Source organism: Prionailurus bengalensis, chromosome C1, assembly GCF_016509475.1.
Source record: "Prionailurus bengalensis isolate Pbe53 chromosome C1, Fcat_Pben_1.1_paternal_pri, whole genome shotgun sequence".
Lineage (NCBI taxonomy): Eukaryota > Metazoa > Chordata > Mammalia > Carnivora > Felidae > Prionailurus > Prionailurus bengalensis.
The window spans coordinates 87,348,807-87,365,489 of NC_057345.1; the positions used below are offsets into that span (position 1 = coordinate 87,348,807).

The following is a 16,683-nucleotide window of genomic DNA, read 5'->3' on the forward strand; positions in this document are numbered from 1 at the left end:
TGTCTAGTATTGCTATTTGCCTTTCGTATGTCTTATTTCAATGCTTAGTTTATATTCATCTACTAGACATATTAGATATTTTCTATCGTATTAAGTATATTTTTATCAGGTACAAAGATAAGTTTCCTCTTTTTTATCTAGTTACTTTTCAGGAAGAGTTTGCTTTAAGTGTTTATTTTGAGAGAGAGAGATGGGGAGGAGCAGAGAGAGAGAGAGAGAGAGGAAGAGAGAGAATTTCAAGCAGACTCTGTGCTGTCAGCTTGATGTCATGAACCATGAGATCATGACCTGAGCTGAAATCAAGAGTCAGACGCTTAACCGATTGAGCCACCCAGGTGCTGCTAAACATCCACTCTCCATTGTATAAGGAGAAGTCATTGTGGATGCCATGATGTACTGCCCAGAGAGGCACTCATTCATTCCTCCAGCTGCTAAGATTATTAGTGGCTTGGCTTTCAGTTAAGTTTCTCTTTGGGGATTGTCTAGGCTGAAGAATGTTGCTTACTCAAGGTCAGGCTCTATTCCAAGGGACAACTCACATGCATTGACTTGATGATGCAGCAGTACAATGAAGCACCCTAAGAAGCAGGAATTACTATTTCCATTTCACAGAAGAGGAAATTGGTTAACATGCTTGGGAACAGTTAGCTTGTATGAAGCCAGGCAGTATGTTCCAGAGAAGGACTGTCCAATGGAAATAAAGTAATTTTTACTTTTTTAAGCCTATTAGAAAAGTTAAAATTACTATCTTCGAAATTGTGCATTTTATACTTATGACTTCAATTTGAATTAGCCACATCTTAAATGCTCAATAGCTATATGTAGCCTCTTCACTGGACAGTGCAGCTCTAGAGTCTTGCTTTTAATTATGCTATGGCCATATCAGTATGATGCTGAACATCCAGATAATTGTTTTCAAGGGTCAGTCATGGATATTGAAAAAACTACCTAACAGATGTTGTAGACAAACCATCCAGTTTGATCCGAATTTGTTTTTCCTGTGGAAATAATCAGATAAATCAATGGGCCTTTTCCTAGATAAGCTCTGGCTTGCTTCTACAGCTGGGATCTGAAATTTGTCAGCCTTTCTCTCTGTCCTTCTATGTTTTCCAGGGATTCAGCAGATAGGTATTTCTTTTAAATTTTTTTTTTCAACGTTTATTTATTTTTGGGACAGAGAGAGACAGAGCATGAACGGGGGAGGGGCAGAGAGAGAGGGAGACACAGAATCGGAAGCAGGCTCCAGGCTCCGAGCCATCAGCCCAGAGCCTGATGCGGGGCTCGAACTCACAGACCGCGAGATCGTGACCTGGCTGAAGTCGGACGCTTAACCGACTGCGCCACCCAGGCGCCCCGATAGGTATTTCTTGTATGATCAGGAGAAGAAGGAGATGAATTTAGTTTAGAAAATAAGGTATTTCATGAATCAGGTTGGAGGTGTGAGGCTGAGGAGGGTGAGAGAAAGCCTGAGGGTTGGGAGCTGAGATGAGGCTAGGAACCAAGAGGTGAAGGGAGGCCAGCAGAGGACTGTCTTGCAAAATGCTCAGTGTTACTGGGCTTGGATATTTGCCCACAGACTGGAGTGTTTTACCAGGTTAAAGCAAACCCTTTAAAGGACTAAACCAAGCTGACTTCCCTCTCCACAGATCTGCTATAGTGTGTGAGATCTTCTGTCTCTGGAGTTCACACCAGAACAGATATAATCTCCAACTTATTCTGTCCCAGGTCATTGCATACCATCCACCAACACACAGCTCTTTTTCTTTTCAAGGGCTTTGGCAATAATCACTACAGGGTGCTGATACGCCTTCCAACAACAATCATGAACAAATACTGGGGAAGCTATATGTTATAAACTCAGGAAACTCATAAAGATGTCATAGTCCTTGTCCTTGATCTATAATGAGAAGCAGTTGGTGCCAGTGCTCTTTTTAATCTCCCTTTTCATATAATTCATGGAAGTGTCCTATGCTGCCTTTTATTTCTGAAGCATTGGATTCATTACCATTTCTTTTTCATTCTCCTACTCCTTCTAACATTTATGCCTGAATATCCAGTTAGGATAGAAATGGGTACTTAGAGTTATTATCAGAATCAGAAAGCATCTTAAAGATTATCATATTATCCTTTTTGTATTAAGGAAGAAAAATGCAGAGATTACAGAATGGAGATGGGAATAGTTTAGCAGAGTAGTTTCAGTGATAAAATTAAAGGTTTAAGCTACATAACGGTATGGGATTAATATATCTAGACATGGGTCCTATAGTTTCACCTAAGTTTCACCTAACATTGGACACAAATCTCCAACATGTAAGAAAATTAAGTCTTGTTACTAGGATAAATTTAGCTTTTGGATAAAGGACCAGGGGTCACCCAATTATAATATTATCTCTTGAACAGCAGTGCAAACACTGATTATTAAACCTGGCAGCATTAATATTGGTGTTCACTTGCCAAGTGTTTGGCTAACTAGTGAGGAGCTTATCATGACAGGGCAACGTGTCAGTTGCTTTCTGGAATGAGGGAAACAGGAAAGGTGAAGAGGGTTTGATGTTCATTTAGCATTCTCCCTGAAGTGTCAGCTTAATAAAAGTGGACTCCAGCCTTGTTTGTACTTCCAATTGTCTTCTTGTAAGAATCAGTGAAAAGAGCCTTGACCTTATCTACTACAGAGTTAGTTTGAATGATCCCAACTACAACAAGTTACCTCTTTGGCAAGACAAAGGTAACTCAAAAGAGAAAAAAACTAATATAAAAGATGAGTGCCTGACAGTCCTATGGGTTTTGATAGAGACCTCTGTGTCAGGGTCAGTGATAAGTAAAGGAAGTTTTATGAGTATCTCTGGTGCTCTCTAGGGCGTCCATACTGGCATTGAAAAGAGGCTCAAAATAAAACCAACCAAGACCTCAGGTGGAAGGAAATATTTGGACAGCTTTTGGATACCAATGGAAAAAGACCTCCCATTTTAACTTGTAATAGCAATTATTCCAGTGTCTGTAAAACTCCCGTAATAGTAATAGCAAACATTTATGGAGTTCGAGCCATTACTTGGCAGTTTGCATGTACTGTTGCCTTTGAATATTACAACTTTATGGATGAGGTTATGTTATACTGCCCATTTTAGAGGTGAGGAAACCAAGACAGTAACGAACTTGTTCAAGGTCATGCAGGGGATAATCAGAGCTGGGATTTGTACTTCGATGTCAGAGACTGAAAGTTTAACCACCACCCTGCCCACCAGTTGTCTGAAATTCCCTTTTATAACTGGTAAAGATAACCCTGGAAGCATTTTCTGAACTGCTATGAAGGCCAGTACTTGGACCTGGAGGGTGCATGTGGTTTATTACTATCCAAAGCATTGCTAATCACAGTGGTTACTGATGCAGCTCTCTTTGAACCTTTTGTGTTAATTAGAAGAACTAAATGAACTATTTAGCAGTTTTTAATATTGCAGAACTCATGAAATATTTAAGAATGTTCTAAATAGGAGAATTAAAATGATAATTTTAACAATTGGATTTCAAGTCTGGATTCTTTGCTTATAATTTAATTACCAAGCCATGCTTTATAAATATAAAGCTACTAGGTGAGAGTTCTCCCAAAACTCCTGGGTCTTTGTAGCAGAAAAGAAAGATCCTAAGGACTGAGGTAAATGTACAAATAAATATCTTGCATTTCGACTTGTTTTTATGTTTTTAAAATCCTACCCTTTGTATTAGTCTCACTTTTTTTTTTTCAATCAACTACTCTTAGATATACACACTATCTTATGAGGAAGGTGAAACTCAACATCAGCAATTGTTTTCAAGTCCTCCATTTAGTAAATGTCATGTATAGGACTCAAACCAGTTTTCTTCCACTTTCAGCCCAGAGCTCTTTACTCTCATCCTGTACAGATGAATGAGTCAGATAGTCTATGTCCATTTACCAATAGCCAGAAAATTTGCTTTGGAGGAAATGCACCCCAGCAGGTGAAGGGCATTATCTAAACAATTAAGTAGCAATTAGCACCTGGAGGAGTTGTTAGCAGTAACTGCTCAGCAAAACCCAACTGGATATTCCTGTGGTGGACCCTGCAATCATTTCTTAGGGTCCAGGTGGAAAGGCAGGCAAGGGACAGAATTCTGATCCTTTTAAGAGAACCAAATCAGCTAGTGGAACATTGCTAGTCTTATGTTTTATCTTGAGTTTCTAGACATTTCATAAAAGTACAGACTGAGGCAAAAAAAAAAAAATAAGGAATCTACTTATTGAGAGTGGTGTGTAAGGTAAGGGAAAATAAAGCAGCAAAGAAATCCATTTGTTAGACGCTATTCAATTTAGAGTGGAGATGCCTAAGTGATGAAACCCCTTATAAATTTTTGTCTGAGGATAGGTTTGGTCTCAGAGTGAAATGTGGCTTAGCATGCTAATGGCTTTCTTTGTGAAGAGAGGAGAAATGTGAGGAAAGGAATGAGAGATGTTGACAGACCACGCTGAAAGAAGCTGTGCTCTGGAGGATGTGTTAATAAAGATGTCACTGCATAGCAGCAGTTTTCTTCCTATCTCTTATATGAGACTAGTTGGAACTGAAATCAGAAATGCATATTCTGTAGGAGAGTCGTGATTTTCACCTCTTTAAAAGCTGTCTTTATAACAAGAAGTATAACAAAACAGAATAAAAAATGGGAAGACTCCTTCCTGAACCCTTGGAAAACCACTAATGGTCTGGTAATCCTGGAGAGCAAGCTGGTTAAGAGGTGGTGACCAGTGAAAGGTCACTCAGCATGCTGCCCCTCCTTCTGGGGCTTGTCCTAGAGGTTGTCCCCAGGGCTGTGCCCAGTTTTCTTTGGTGCAGGACTACCTGAGTTCAGTTCATGGCTCCACCGCTCAAACTTTCTGTGCTTTGGTGTCCCTTAGGGAAATGAAGATAGGCTTTATTACTATCTGGTGGGGCTGTTGTAAAGATTAAATGCGTTAATACTTGTAAATCACTTGAAATAGTGCCTGGCCCATTGGCAAAACCAAGTCTTAGCTAACATTATTTGTCTGCATGACTGGTCTATTTTCAGGCAAACTTCAGTGCCTGAAACAGTATCAGTGCTCCCCAATAAAGTGGTATTTTCTTAAACATAAATGCATATTCTTCACTCAAAGAAACCTCAAGCCTCTAAGAAAAGTAACCATTAGGGGCGCCTGGATGGCGCAGTCGGTTAAGCGTCCGACTTCAGCCAGGTCACGATCTCGCGGTCCGTGAGTTTGAGCCCCGCGTCGGGCTCTGGGCTGATGGCTCAGAGCCTGGAGCCTGTTTCCGATTCTGTGTCTCCCTCTCTCTCTGACCCTCCCCCGTTCATGCTCTGTCTCTCTCTCTGTCCCAAAAATAAATAAACGTTGAAAAAAAAAAAATTAAAAAAAAAAAAAAAAGAAAAGTAACCATTAAAACAAAGCAACAACAACAAAAACTCGACAAACAAAAAACAAAGATAAAAGTTTAGACTGGTTGGACACCTCATGTTCTGGAATAAAGAGACTTAGTGCTGGGAAGGACTCAGAGGTTGTATCTGGTCCTGTGTCTTTCCACTCTCATGCTTCTGTCTGTTATCGTAGTTCCATTCGAGCTCTGCATGGCAAGAATTTTGCTGCTCTCTAGGCAGCCCCTTCCACTGGGGGAAACCCAAGGGGCTTGACCTGAATGTCTGTCTTCGTAATTTTTCCCTCTTGGCCCTATTTGTGCTTTAGGTACTTAAACAAGAATAAATCTACTCAATAAATAAGCCCATGTCACAGTTCTTGTCCAAAAAGGCAATTATCTCTTTCTCTGTGGCTCTCAGGATTTGCAGTTCTGTTCTCTCATCCACCTCCCACTCTTTAATTTGTTTAGTTGTCCTTTCACAAAAGGGATATTGCCTAAGGATTTGAGGGAGAAAAGCAGTCTGTAAAATACAGAAGTCTGGTGTCTTCAGACTGAAAAAGGACAGTGAGCTGAGAATAAGATATTTAGAAAAGTATAGGGAGTTTGCATCAGGGTATTCTACTCATTTTAAGGAACTTAAAACTGACTAACTCATTAAAGTGGTTATTTATGAAGAAAAGTCAGCTAGATGTTTGAAACTGTAGCAAAACAGATCTCTTCTGCCCACAGGTTCCCTTTGAGGCCTCTTGCCACCACAGGAGCACAGCTGACTGGGGACAGCTGGTGTCTGCTGAATGTCCTCTGCTGGTCTAATTGCTCTTTTCCAGGTTCTTCGTGGTGTGGAGTCCACAGCAGTGGGGGGGAGGTGGATTTCTCAGAAGCTCAGCCTCAAGGGCCAGTTCTCTGCATCAGAGAGAAGTGCCAGAGGGAGCCTGAGCTTTCTCACCTCTGCAGACACCAGCTTCTCCAAAGGCTGATGGGCCCAGTGATAAATTGGAAGGAAAAAAGAAAGGAAAGAAGAAAGCAAACAGGGCTACAGAGGAGAATAAAGAAATGTTTCAAGATTCTAACAAAAACAAGAGGGAGCATATTCCTTTAATAAGGAGCTGTATTTAACTACTTATTAACAAAAACATCCTGGAAATTTAAAAACCTCTGAGCTTTTGAGACCATCAAATGGACACTATTTCAGAGACACTTGCTATAAACAGATTTAATTGCATTTAATTATTAAAACCCGCTTTTTTTTCCAGCTTTTTTGAAACTACCCTTCTAAAGATTTGATATTTGTGTAAATCTCTACTTTTTACCATCTCCACATCCCATAAGCACCCACAAAACAAATTTTAAGACATCTTTTTTTTTTATGTTTACACAATTGCAAGCTCATCCCACTCAGACTGTATAAAGTGAGAACATAGATCAAGAATGTTGAAAGGTGCAGGACATCCTAACCAAACCTACGATGAAGGGTACGGTTAACCATTCTGTCTAAGGGAGGTGGAGTCCAGGATTATGGGAAACCACCTGAGCAGAGCAGAAAGAGCCTACTGTGACACCAGGGCCAGGAGGGGCAGGGACTCATGAAGAAGGAGACCATTTCTCTGAACAGGACTGTGGCCAGGTGACTTGCGTCCACCTTTGCCTCTGTCATTCACCAGCTGGGGGAAATCTGTTCAGTCCCACATTTTGGGTCATTCTTCCCACTTGCGGCATGAGACTGTTGGATTAGCTCATTCATACTTCCAGTTCAGCTTTTGAGTGCTATAAGATTTCTCTGGAGGAATCTCATCTAGGACAAGGGATTGATTGTGTGGGGAAGGAGCCGATGGTAGAAGCCCAATAAATGCCTCCCCCCATCCTTTATTATTTGACCCATGACCTGCTTTACAAATTGGATTTCCACTTCAGGTTTGCTCAACAAATACTTGTTCAGCATATATTACATTTAATTCTGGGGGGAAAAAAGACACTGCTGCCAAAAATGATGTGACGATAACTGGCCTGGATGGTTTCAGAAATCCTTTCCCGCATTAACATTTTATGATCTTAATCTAGGAAATACAGATTCATTCATTTTTCACCATGGGAATTGTAAGGTATGAGCAATTATCTTGAATAATTAAGGTAAGGAAATGTCATAGACCATTGTTCTTCTATAAAGTATGCTACGTCTGTAAAGCATTTAAAAAAAAGTTTGCAAGCTGATTTCTTCTTTTTAGTGAAGAGTATAAACTTTCCGGATTTTTTTTTCTTTTTTTGGCACTCAAAGGAAAATTTGATTGTATCAGAACCAGACTATAGCAATGCTTTACATTTTTCAAACAACAGATTACTAATCAGGAAGTAAAGAAACTGAATTAACTGTAACCTTACATGATAACTAGAAGTCCTAAAAGAATGATGCATATTGTTAGAAATTTGATTCTCCTCCATTAACAATAGGAAGTAACAAAACCAGTGTGCATTATACACAAAAAAATATACATATCAGAACCAAGGTACCAAGTTTGGAATATGACTCATTTATGAATTTCTTAGATTCATTTTCTGAAAGAATTAATTCAACTAAGGTGCTGAGAACTGTAAGGTTCTTGAACATTGAGAATATTGGGCACAGTATATATTATATAATGTAAATTGATTTTATAATGGTTTATTGATGACCTATCATGCTTTCTTTGTAACTGGAAATCTTTTTACATTCCTCCTGCCATACATACATCATACAGGTAAGGAGGGGAAACTCAACCATAGAGGTGCTGAGGTGACATAAGTGACCTAAGGGAGGTAAACATAAAAGTGGGTCAAAGTGTGCCTCATATGTGCTCTGCTGGTACCCTAAGCACTGGGTGAATCTAGTAAATTATATAATTAATTTGATTTGACTCTCCTCAGTTAATTGCACATTGATAGATTAGTTATTGGTAATGCAAATAACTCTTGAAAATGTAGGGTTACCATTATTTTAGTATCTGAGTTTTTAGTACTAATAATCCAGTAGTAAAAATAAATAAAAATAAAAAGACAAAGAGCTCCAAATACTATTTTCTGCATCCTTTATTTGATAGCAGGGAAATTATTTTCCAAGGATATTTCTTCTGTTTCAATTTGTAACTTCTGTCTGAAAAACCTTTTGTTAGAAAGATTTTAGAGTATTGCTAAGTAAACCATGGTTCAAATTACCAGAAAAGACTTTGCTATATTGTGGGAAGGGCTAAAAAGACATTAATTTTAGGTAAACAAAGACTATAGGAGCTAGACTTATGATAGGAGGTCTTTATAAAAAAAAAACAATAAAGGGAGATGATCTTATCAAGTGAGTTATATATTGCTTGTGTTTCTTAGCTCTCTTAAAGTCTTTTTGGCAGGCTTTAAATTGCTGAGGTTTTTTTATTTGTGTTTAAAAGAAGTTGATTTCTCAGACTACAGGCATTGCAAACAGTCACAAGAATTGAATTCCAAGGAAAGAGACTGCTATAGTAAAATTAGATTACATAGAATGTATTCTATTAGGGGAATTTTACAGACATTAAAAGAAGTAAAAAAATAAAAAACAAAACATATTTCTTAAAGAATCCTTCCAAACCTCAGATTAATATAGTTAAATTAAAGCTTATCATTCTTGAGAATTTAATGACTCTAATATTTCCTTTCACAGCTAATTTCTCAGACAGTCCATTTATTTTTTTGGTGTAACTTTAAAGTGTTCACAAAGAAATATCCATGACTAAAGTTAGCACATAAATATTGTATCATTGAAGCTGCCCTGTAAATAGAGAAGCATAATCTCAGCCTTTGCAGTTTACAGAATCAAGCCCACTGATTTAATGCACTTACTTCCCAAGATGGCCAAACCCACTGGAGTGACTTACTAAGGTATCTGGCGTCGACATCCTCGTGGTGTTCAGTCCTACCAAGGATGGGAGAGTTTGGGACATCCAGTTTGAGATCATTGCCATGGTACTAAGCACAGCGCCAAGCTTCAGCAGTGGAGGACTCATTGCTGTGGAGCTAATGAGTTTTCATAGTGACTGATTAAGATCCCGGTGCTGGGCTGGCAGCGGGAGGCGTGACTGCAGCACGCCTCATCTACAGCATGAAAAGAGATCAACTCTCCCAGCTTTAATCAGTAGGGAGAGCTCACAGAACCTCTTTCCCCCACCCTCGTGGGAAGTGCCCTGCGCTTCCTTTTCCTTTGCTGGTTCATCAAATGAAATATTGTTGGTAGGGCTTGGTTGTTAATTATCAGAGCAAAGGTTGGAGGGAGAGGGAAACTTGAGCTCTTCCTGCTCCACTGTAGGCAGTTACCATCAACAGAGTCTGTTTCCTCTGGGGTTTTTGTGAATATCATCAGCTGCTCTTAATCCTTCATAAAAAATACACCTTTAGATGGAGGTCTGCCAAAGTGCACATTTCAAATATCAAACTTGATATCTACAGATTTCTCCCAGCATAGACAGAGTACTTTTATGCAGAGCATGAAAACAAAGTCTGCAATTTCCAAGATGATCAGTTATTGAGAGTAAGAGGTTTTTTTTTTTTTTTTTTTTTTTTTTTTTTTGGTTTTGTTTTTAGCAGTAACCTAAAATTAGCTTTGTTGCCTCTTAATAAAAAAAAAAAAAAAGTCAAAGATTAATAGCTACTGCCTATAGAGAACATTACCCTAGGCAGCTTACTTGTGAATAGACAGAAAATGCAGCCTTAGAGGAAAGCTTCTGTTATGGAAATTTCATATGTTCCCAGTTTTGCTTTTAAGAATGAGTGCTTCCTAGTTGCTCAGACACAGGACAAACCCAGTTAACTCTATTTTTACCTTATGAGGAATGAAAGATACCAGAAGTCTGTGTCATGAGAGAACATGTGACTTATTAAAAAAGATCACATAACTTGGATTCAGAGTCTGCGGGTCTAGTCCTATTCTCCTCTGGTTAGTTGAGTGACTGGGCAGTGACTTAGATTCTTTGGCTTACAGTTTTTGAGTTTGGACTCCATGCTCTCCAAGGCCCGTTCCAGCTTTAAAATTCAATGATCTGTTTATTAGAGTTCCATTGGCAAATGTGTATATTAAATTTGGGCCTTAGGGGTAGTTTTATTATTATCATTATTATTATTATTATTTTACAAATACTACGAATCACCCATATATAAATCTCAGGTCCTGAATGGAATAAATCAGAGGTCTTTGTCTTGTGTGTGTTTTAAAATAAAAAATGTAGAGAGAGGCATGAAGGGAAAAATGAATGAAAATTAAATGAAAAGGAACCTGTTATAAGACGGAAACATATTATTTTGATTCCTTAGGAGAATTCTGGAATTGTTTGTAGCTGGAATTCTCAGCCAAAAATATATATTTTTCATAAGCAGTTTTGGCAGGAGAAATAAAGAAAATGTCTAATAAAATTGAAAGAGATACATATTTACACAGGTGTGTATGCCCTTTATTCTCAAAAAGAGCTTTAAACTAAGATGAATATTGAGACACTTTTCAAATCTTCCTTGCTTCTATTACTAGGAATCTAGGCTCTTTTTTTTTCCTTCAAAATATATCCAAATGATATTAGTTGACTCATATTTTTTTAACCACAGGCCTAGAAAACCAAGTATTACTGTGTCTTTCAAAAATCGTATCATATGAGAAATCAACAAGGATAAAAGTAAATTAGTTTATATATTACACTTAGCTTTGAATAGGGTATTCATACAAAGGACTGAAATTTTACATTAGTATTAGAATGTGGCAATAACAAAAAGCAAAGTGGACTTACAAATGTAATTATTAGAAAAATACACCTGGAACAATACCTGATTTAGGAGAGGAAGTGTCTTTTCAAGAGCTTAATTTCCAAAATTGAAAACTAATACATGCAATTGCTGGATAACTTAAGATGCAACATAGCAGATGGTAATTATAGTTATTAATGAACTATGAGTCAACAAAATAATAGCATCTTTAGAAGAATATAGGATTGAATATTGGGGGAACCAGTGCTCTTATTTGCAAATTTTTAAGAAAGGAAGAGGGGCACCTGGGTAGCTCAGTTGGTTAAGCATTTGACTCTTGATTGCTGCTCAGGTCATGATCTCACAGTTCATGAGATTGTGCCCTGTGTCAGGTGCTGACAGAGTGGAGCCTGCTTGGGACTCTTTCTCTCCCTCTCTCTCTGCTTCTTCCCTGTTTGCACACCAGTGCATGCGTGCACTCTCTCTCAAACATTTTTTTTCAAAAAGGAATAAAGAAAAACACAAAACAAATGGAATGCTTCTTGTAATTCCCCATAGATGCAAGTAATTAAGGAAGAGAAACAGAACAAGAGTGAAAATTTATGATTCAATGGTGTTTATCGACAACATCAAATCTATAATGTGTTGTTTTTAGAACAGGTTTAAATGGCACACATTGAAATAAAAATGCTTAAGTTACAGTGATTATTAGTTGTGGGAAATAAAAATAGCTACTCTTTGTAAAGAACTAAATAGTTTGCTGTGCTCTCATAATCTAGTGAAGTGATTATCATTATAATTTCCATTTTGGAAGTTGACTTCTAGTTTGCAGATGTGGGAAGTGATTTTTCCATGTCACAACCTATTTTAAGGGAAAGAAACTCCACAGTTACAGAAGTTCCATAAGAATAGTGTGAAAGGTGGTGAGGGAACAAGTAGCAAGAGTGAGTCTGGAAATGTTAGCAGTGACCAGCTCCCAGACCTTCAGGGTCGTCCAAAGATATTTGTGAGTTACCTTCTCTGTACTTCCAAGAATTTTAAGCAAAACAGTGAAGTCATTAGTCATTGAGATTTATATCTCAAATTATTATTGCCTTGACATTTTTATGATGCACGATAGACAAATGGGTGTTGCAGGAACAGCAAAGCATATCAGAGACAGGAAGGTCACTTAGGGGCATATTCTCATATTTTAGGCAAGAGGATGGGGTCCTGGAATAAGAAATTTAGTGGAGTTCAAAAGGATGGATTTTTTAAAGATTCAAGGTAGAATTGACACCACTTAGAGATTGAATAGATGGAAGAGGGAGAGGAATTTACCTGGAGGAATTTCATTCAGATTTGGGGTTTAGGTGGTGAATACTCTTCAGCAGGATAAGAAATACAAGTAGGGGTGCCTGGGTGGCTCAGTCTGTTAAGCCTCCTTGGCTCAGGTCATGATCTCAAGGTTTGTGAGTATGAGCCTCACATCAGGCTCTGTGCTGACAGCTCAGAGCCTGGAGCCAGCTTCAGATTCTGTGTCACCCTTTCTCTCTGTCCTTCCTGCGCTTGTGCTCTCTCTCTGTCTCTCAAATAAATGTAAAAAGAAATACAAGCAGAAGTATGACTTGGGGAGAAGATAGAGTTCATTGTATCTTCATTGTTCATTGGGGAGAAGATAGAGTACATACTGGATATGAGTTGCCTATGGTAGAGAGAATCCGTGGTTGGTAATATACCTACACATGGAGTTCAGAAAAGAGTTAATTTCACTAGACCACAAGGGCCTAGTAAAAATAATGTGTCCTACGTAGATGACAAAAATGGTGAATTTAGGAACACGTTGTCCTAAACTACCAACAATTTTATTTAGACATTTAGATAATGTCTAGATTTAATTACCTATATATGATATCCTATATACTTTTCTTGAAAAGTAATAAAAAAAGAAGTTCTGTCACTAGTAAATGGTGAAGATATTACTAAATTTAGTAACCTAACAGAAAATGTGACCTGACTACACACCTACTTTCCTTTCAGAGTTTCAGTGTAGGTCAATAACGATAAAACCTACAACAGTGCATTACTGCTCATGGACTGCTGCTAAATATTGATTAATATATTTATTCATTAGATTTTTTATGTTACCCTGTCTTTTTATTACCTAGAGGATATTTCATGATAAACTTATATAATAATTAAAAAGCAAATATTGACCAAGGAAGATTTATAGGTACGCTTAAATAATATTGGCATATTCTGTCATTAGAATTTTTTTCCTTGATTTGGAGCACAAATGTTTAACAGTGCTTTAATGCTCAACACGCTTTCTACTTTGGGGGCTATTTGGTGGTTGTATGTGGGTTTTTGGGGAACCCAGCTTAGGCAGACCTGAAAAAGTAAACAAGTGAAAAGACCTGATGGCCACATAAAACATGATAGAAAACCAAAAAGTTTGACTTTAGGCAAAATGAGAAAGTGGCTGATATTATATGTTTAACAGTAGAAACTTTAAGAAAGAATAGACTACTTGTACTTTATTTTTGTAGTTTAAAATAATTAAACTTTGTAGATGGCTTAAGAGAGGAAAACGACATATTAGATGTAGTTGTAAAGATACAGTAGGGAGTAAAGAAATTAATGGAGGAGGAGGAAGGGGAAAAGAGAAGGGAAATGCCAGGGGGAGGTGAGGGAAGGGAAGAGAGAGTAACAATTGAGTAGAATACTGAAAGATGCATTGGTTGGTTAAAAGAACACTTAAACCAAAGTGACCTCTGGAAAAAACAAAATGGATTCCTATTAGCAACCTAAGTAGGAAAAGTAGGAAGAGAGGCATAAAATTGAGGAAAATAGAGTGCTTGTGTTGAAATCACTTTGGTGATGCTATATACCCTGGATGTCATGGTATGTAAGTGTTTAGGTAAGTAAATACTTTCATTTATGAGTCTACACCTTCTCATGTGTAAAATAATGGATAAATGAACCTATGTGGAAGGACTGAATGAGAGAATGAGAATATATTGAAAGACTAAAGGAGAGAATATATTTGAAAGTGCCTGAAGCATGGCAGATGCTCTGTAAATGGCAACCTTATTTTTGGTGAGAAACGGCATGATTGAGGCAGGGGCAGAAAGTGTAGATCAGTTTAAGGAACATCAGGCCCTGAAAAGGTGGGAAGCATATCTTTGCAAGGATTAGCTGATTTGTACTTGGAGTGTATGAGGAGATTAATACAACTCTGCTATGCAACACAAAGTCACTCTGTGTCTCTGGAACTAATAGTCCAACTCAAAGCAGGGAAAAAGGGACCAATAATCTTGCTTCCTCCTTCATGGAGAAGTCAGAGTAATTAAAATTTCCATAAGGTCCCACTACCATATCTGCTTAGCTACCTCACCTATGCCCACATACACCACCTTTCCTCCTGTTAGAGATAAATTGTCTGTGTTCCTAGGTAAGATTGATCCCTCCCCTTTGCACTAGATCAATACCTTTCATACTGTCATGTGTGAGAATAACCTGGAAAGCTTGTGAAGACAGGTCCTTAGGTCCCACCTGAGACCCTGGGTGTTTTTCTCTGAGATACTTACTTATTTGGCTCTAGCATAGGACCAAATAATTTGCATTTCTAATGGTCTACCAGTTGATGCATATGCTGCCATTTTTGGACTACCCTTTGAGTAGACTGCCCTAGATCACATTCATCTGACCTACTCAAAGACCGCTTTCTTAATTCTTTCTGACATCAAGAAGTCTTCCCTCTTTAATGGAGCACTTCCTTATATCCCTTATTTTATATACAAACAGTACTTTCTTGATCCTACTTCTATCCATTTATTCCTGTTTCTCACATCTTTACCAGCATACCCCTTGAAAGAGTTGTCTATAATCACCATTCAGTTTCTTTCATTTTAATCAAATTTTTGTGTGTACTTCTGCATTCCACTGATATTACTTTTATCAAGGCTACCAATAATCCCATATTGCTAAAAGATCCCACATCTAGCAGTCAAGTCTTAGACCTCAACTTTCTTGACCGATGAGCAGCATTCATTAGACTCGTACTTTCTCTTCCTTGAAGTAATTTCTTCACTTGGCTTCAAGGATACCACACTCGCCTAGTTTTCCTCCTACTCTCTGACCTATCTTTCTCAATCTCTTTGTTGATTCTTCCTCATCTATATGCTAATGACTCCCAAATTCATTTCTTCCTAGCAGACCTTTTCTATCAATTCAGACCTGTATATCCAATTATCTACTTGACATCTCCACCGGGATGTTTAATAGACATCTTAAATTGAACATGTTAAAAAATGAGCTCCTTCCCCATCTCCAGCAAGCAAAACAAAGTAAAAAAAAAAAAAGCCAAAAAACCCCCCAAAAAAAGCAAAACAGCAAAACAAAGCAGATGCATGCTGATATTCCTATAGTCTTCCATTTGAACTCTGTGGTTCAGTTGGTCAGACTAGAAAGGTTTCAAACTTAACCTTATTTTTTTTCTCCTACATCTCTTACCAGTTCCATCAACAAATCTTCTAGGCTCTACTTTCAAAATATATCCAGCATTTTACACCATGCTCACTGCCACCATACTGCTGCAAGTCCCCATTATCTCTCATTTAGTTGATTATAGAAGCCACTGGTTTTGACCTTGTACTACATCAGTCCATTTTTAACTCCCCGAACCAGAGTGATTCTATTAAAATATGTTTGATTATGTTATCCCTCTGCTTAAAACTCTTTGATAGATTCCTATCTAGCTCATGGTAAAAGTCAAAATGTTTAGCTTGAACTGTAAGGTTGTACATAATCTGTTTTCCTCTTATCTCTCTGATTTTGTTTCTACAACTCTTCGCTTTGTTAACTTTACTGGAGCTACTCTGCTCTTCGGGGTGTTTTTCTCTGAGATACAAGATAATCCTCCAACTCAAGACCTTTGGACTTGCTCTTTGGTGAAATCCAATCTCTCTAGCCCTTTTTGTTTTATTTCAAAGATCACCTTTTCATAAGGTCTTTGCTGACCATGCCATCTCAAGATTCTATTCTTTTTATCTGGTTACTTCTAATGTCTTTTGATGTTTATTTTTTTTTCCTTGTTAGAACTTACTACAAGTTAGATTCCCAATATATTTTATTTATATTCATCTTCTTTATTATTTGTCTTCTCCACTAGAAATGAAGATTCGGGAAGGAAGGAACATTACCCATTTTGTTCACTGGGGCATTCTCAGTGCTTAGGACAGTACAGAATATAGTAGGTTCTCAATAAGTATTTATTAAATGAATGGCTAAATGAAAATGTTACTGTTTTCTTCCTGACTTGCCCTTGGTTTTAAAAGATCATTTTCAGTGTGAAGTTAAAATAGAGCCTATTTTATTGCAAAACAAATCTGTGTAATACACACATTTTGCATGTGTTTTTATGTGAGTGATGGATGTCTATGTGACTAAAACAATTTTGTAAAATACTGAAACTTTATGCTTATAGTTAGGAATGCTTTTTCTTTCCCAATTTCAGATTTAGAATGCACACACTTTGGGTCTAAGCCAAGAAATAGAGTCTCTAACTCCTGTTATGTCTCCTCTT

The 16,683-nt window shown here is 37.8% G+C and overlaps 1 protein-coding gene across 2 annotated transcripts in view; it reads right to left on the bottom strand.

Moving 5' to 3' along the window:
- OLFM3 (olfactomedin 3) overlaps nt 1-16,683 on the bottom strand; it is a 201,214-nt gene that overhangs the window by 36,801 nt on the left and 147,730 nt on the right. Inside the window, exon 1 of one of the 2 annotated variants that reach the window (XM_043575692.1) lies at nt 9,269-9,495. The exons of the other annotated variant lie outside the window; for it this stretch is intronic. Coding sequence (XP_043431627.1) covers nt 9,269-9,397 — 129 coding nt within the window. The 5' untranslated portion in view covers nt 9,398-9,495. Of the gene's footprint in view, nt 1-9,268; nt 9,496-16,683 lie in introns of those variants that run through there. 2 annotated transcript variants of the gene reach the window in all.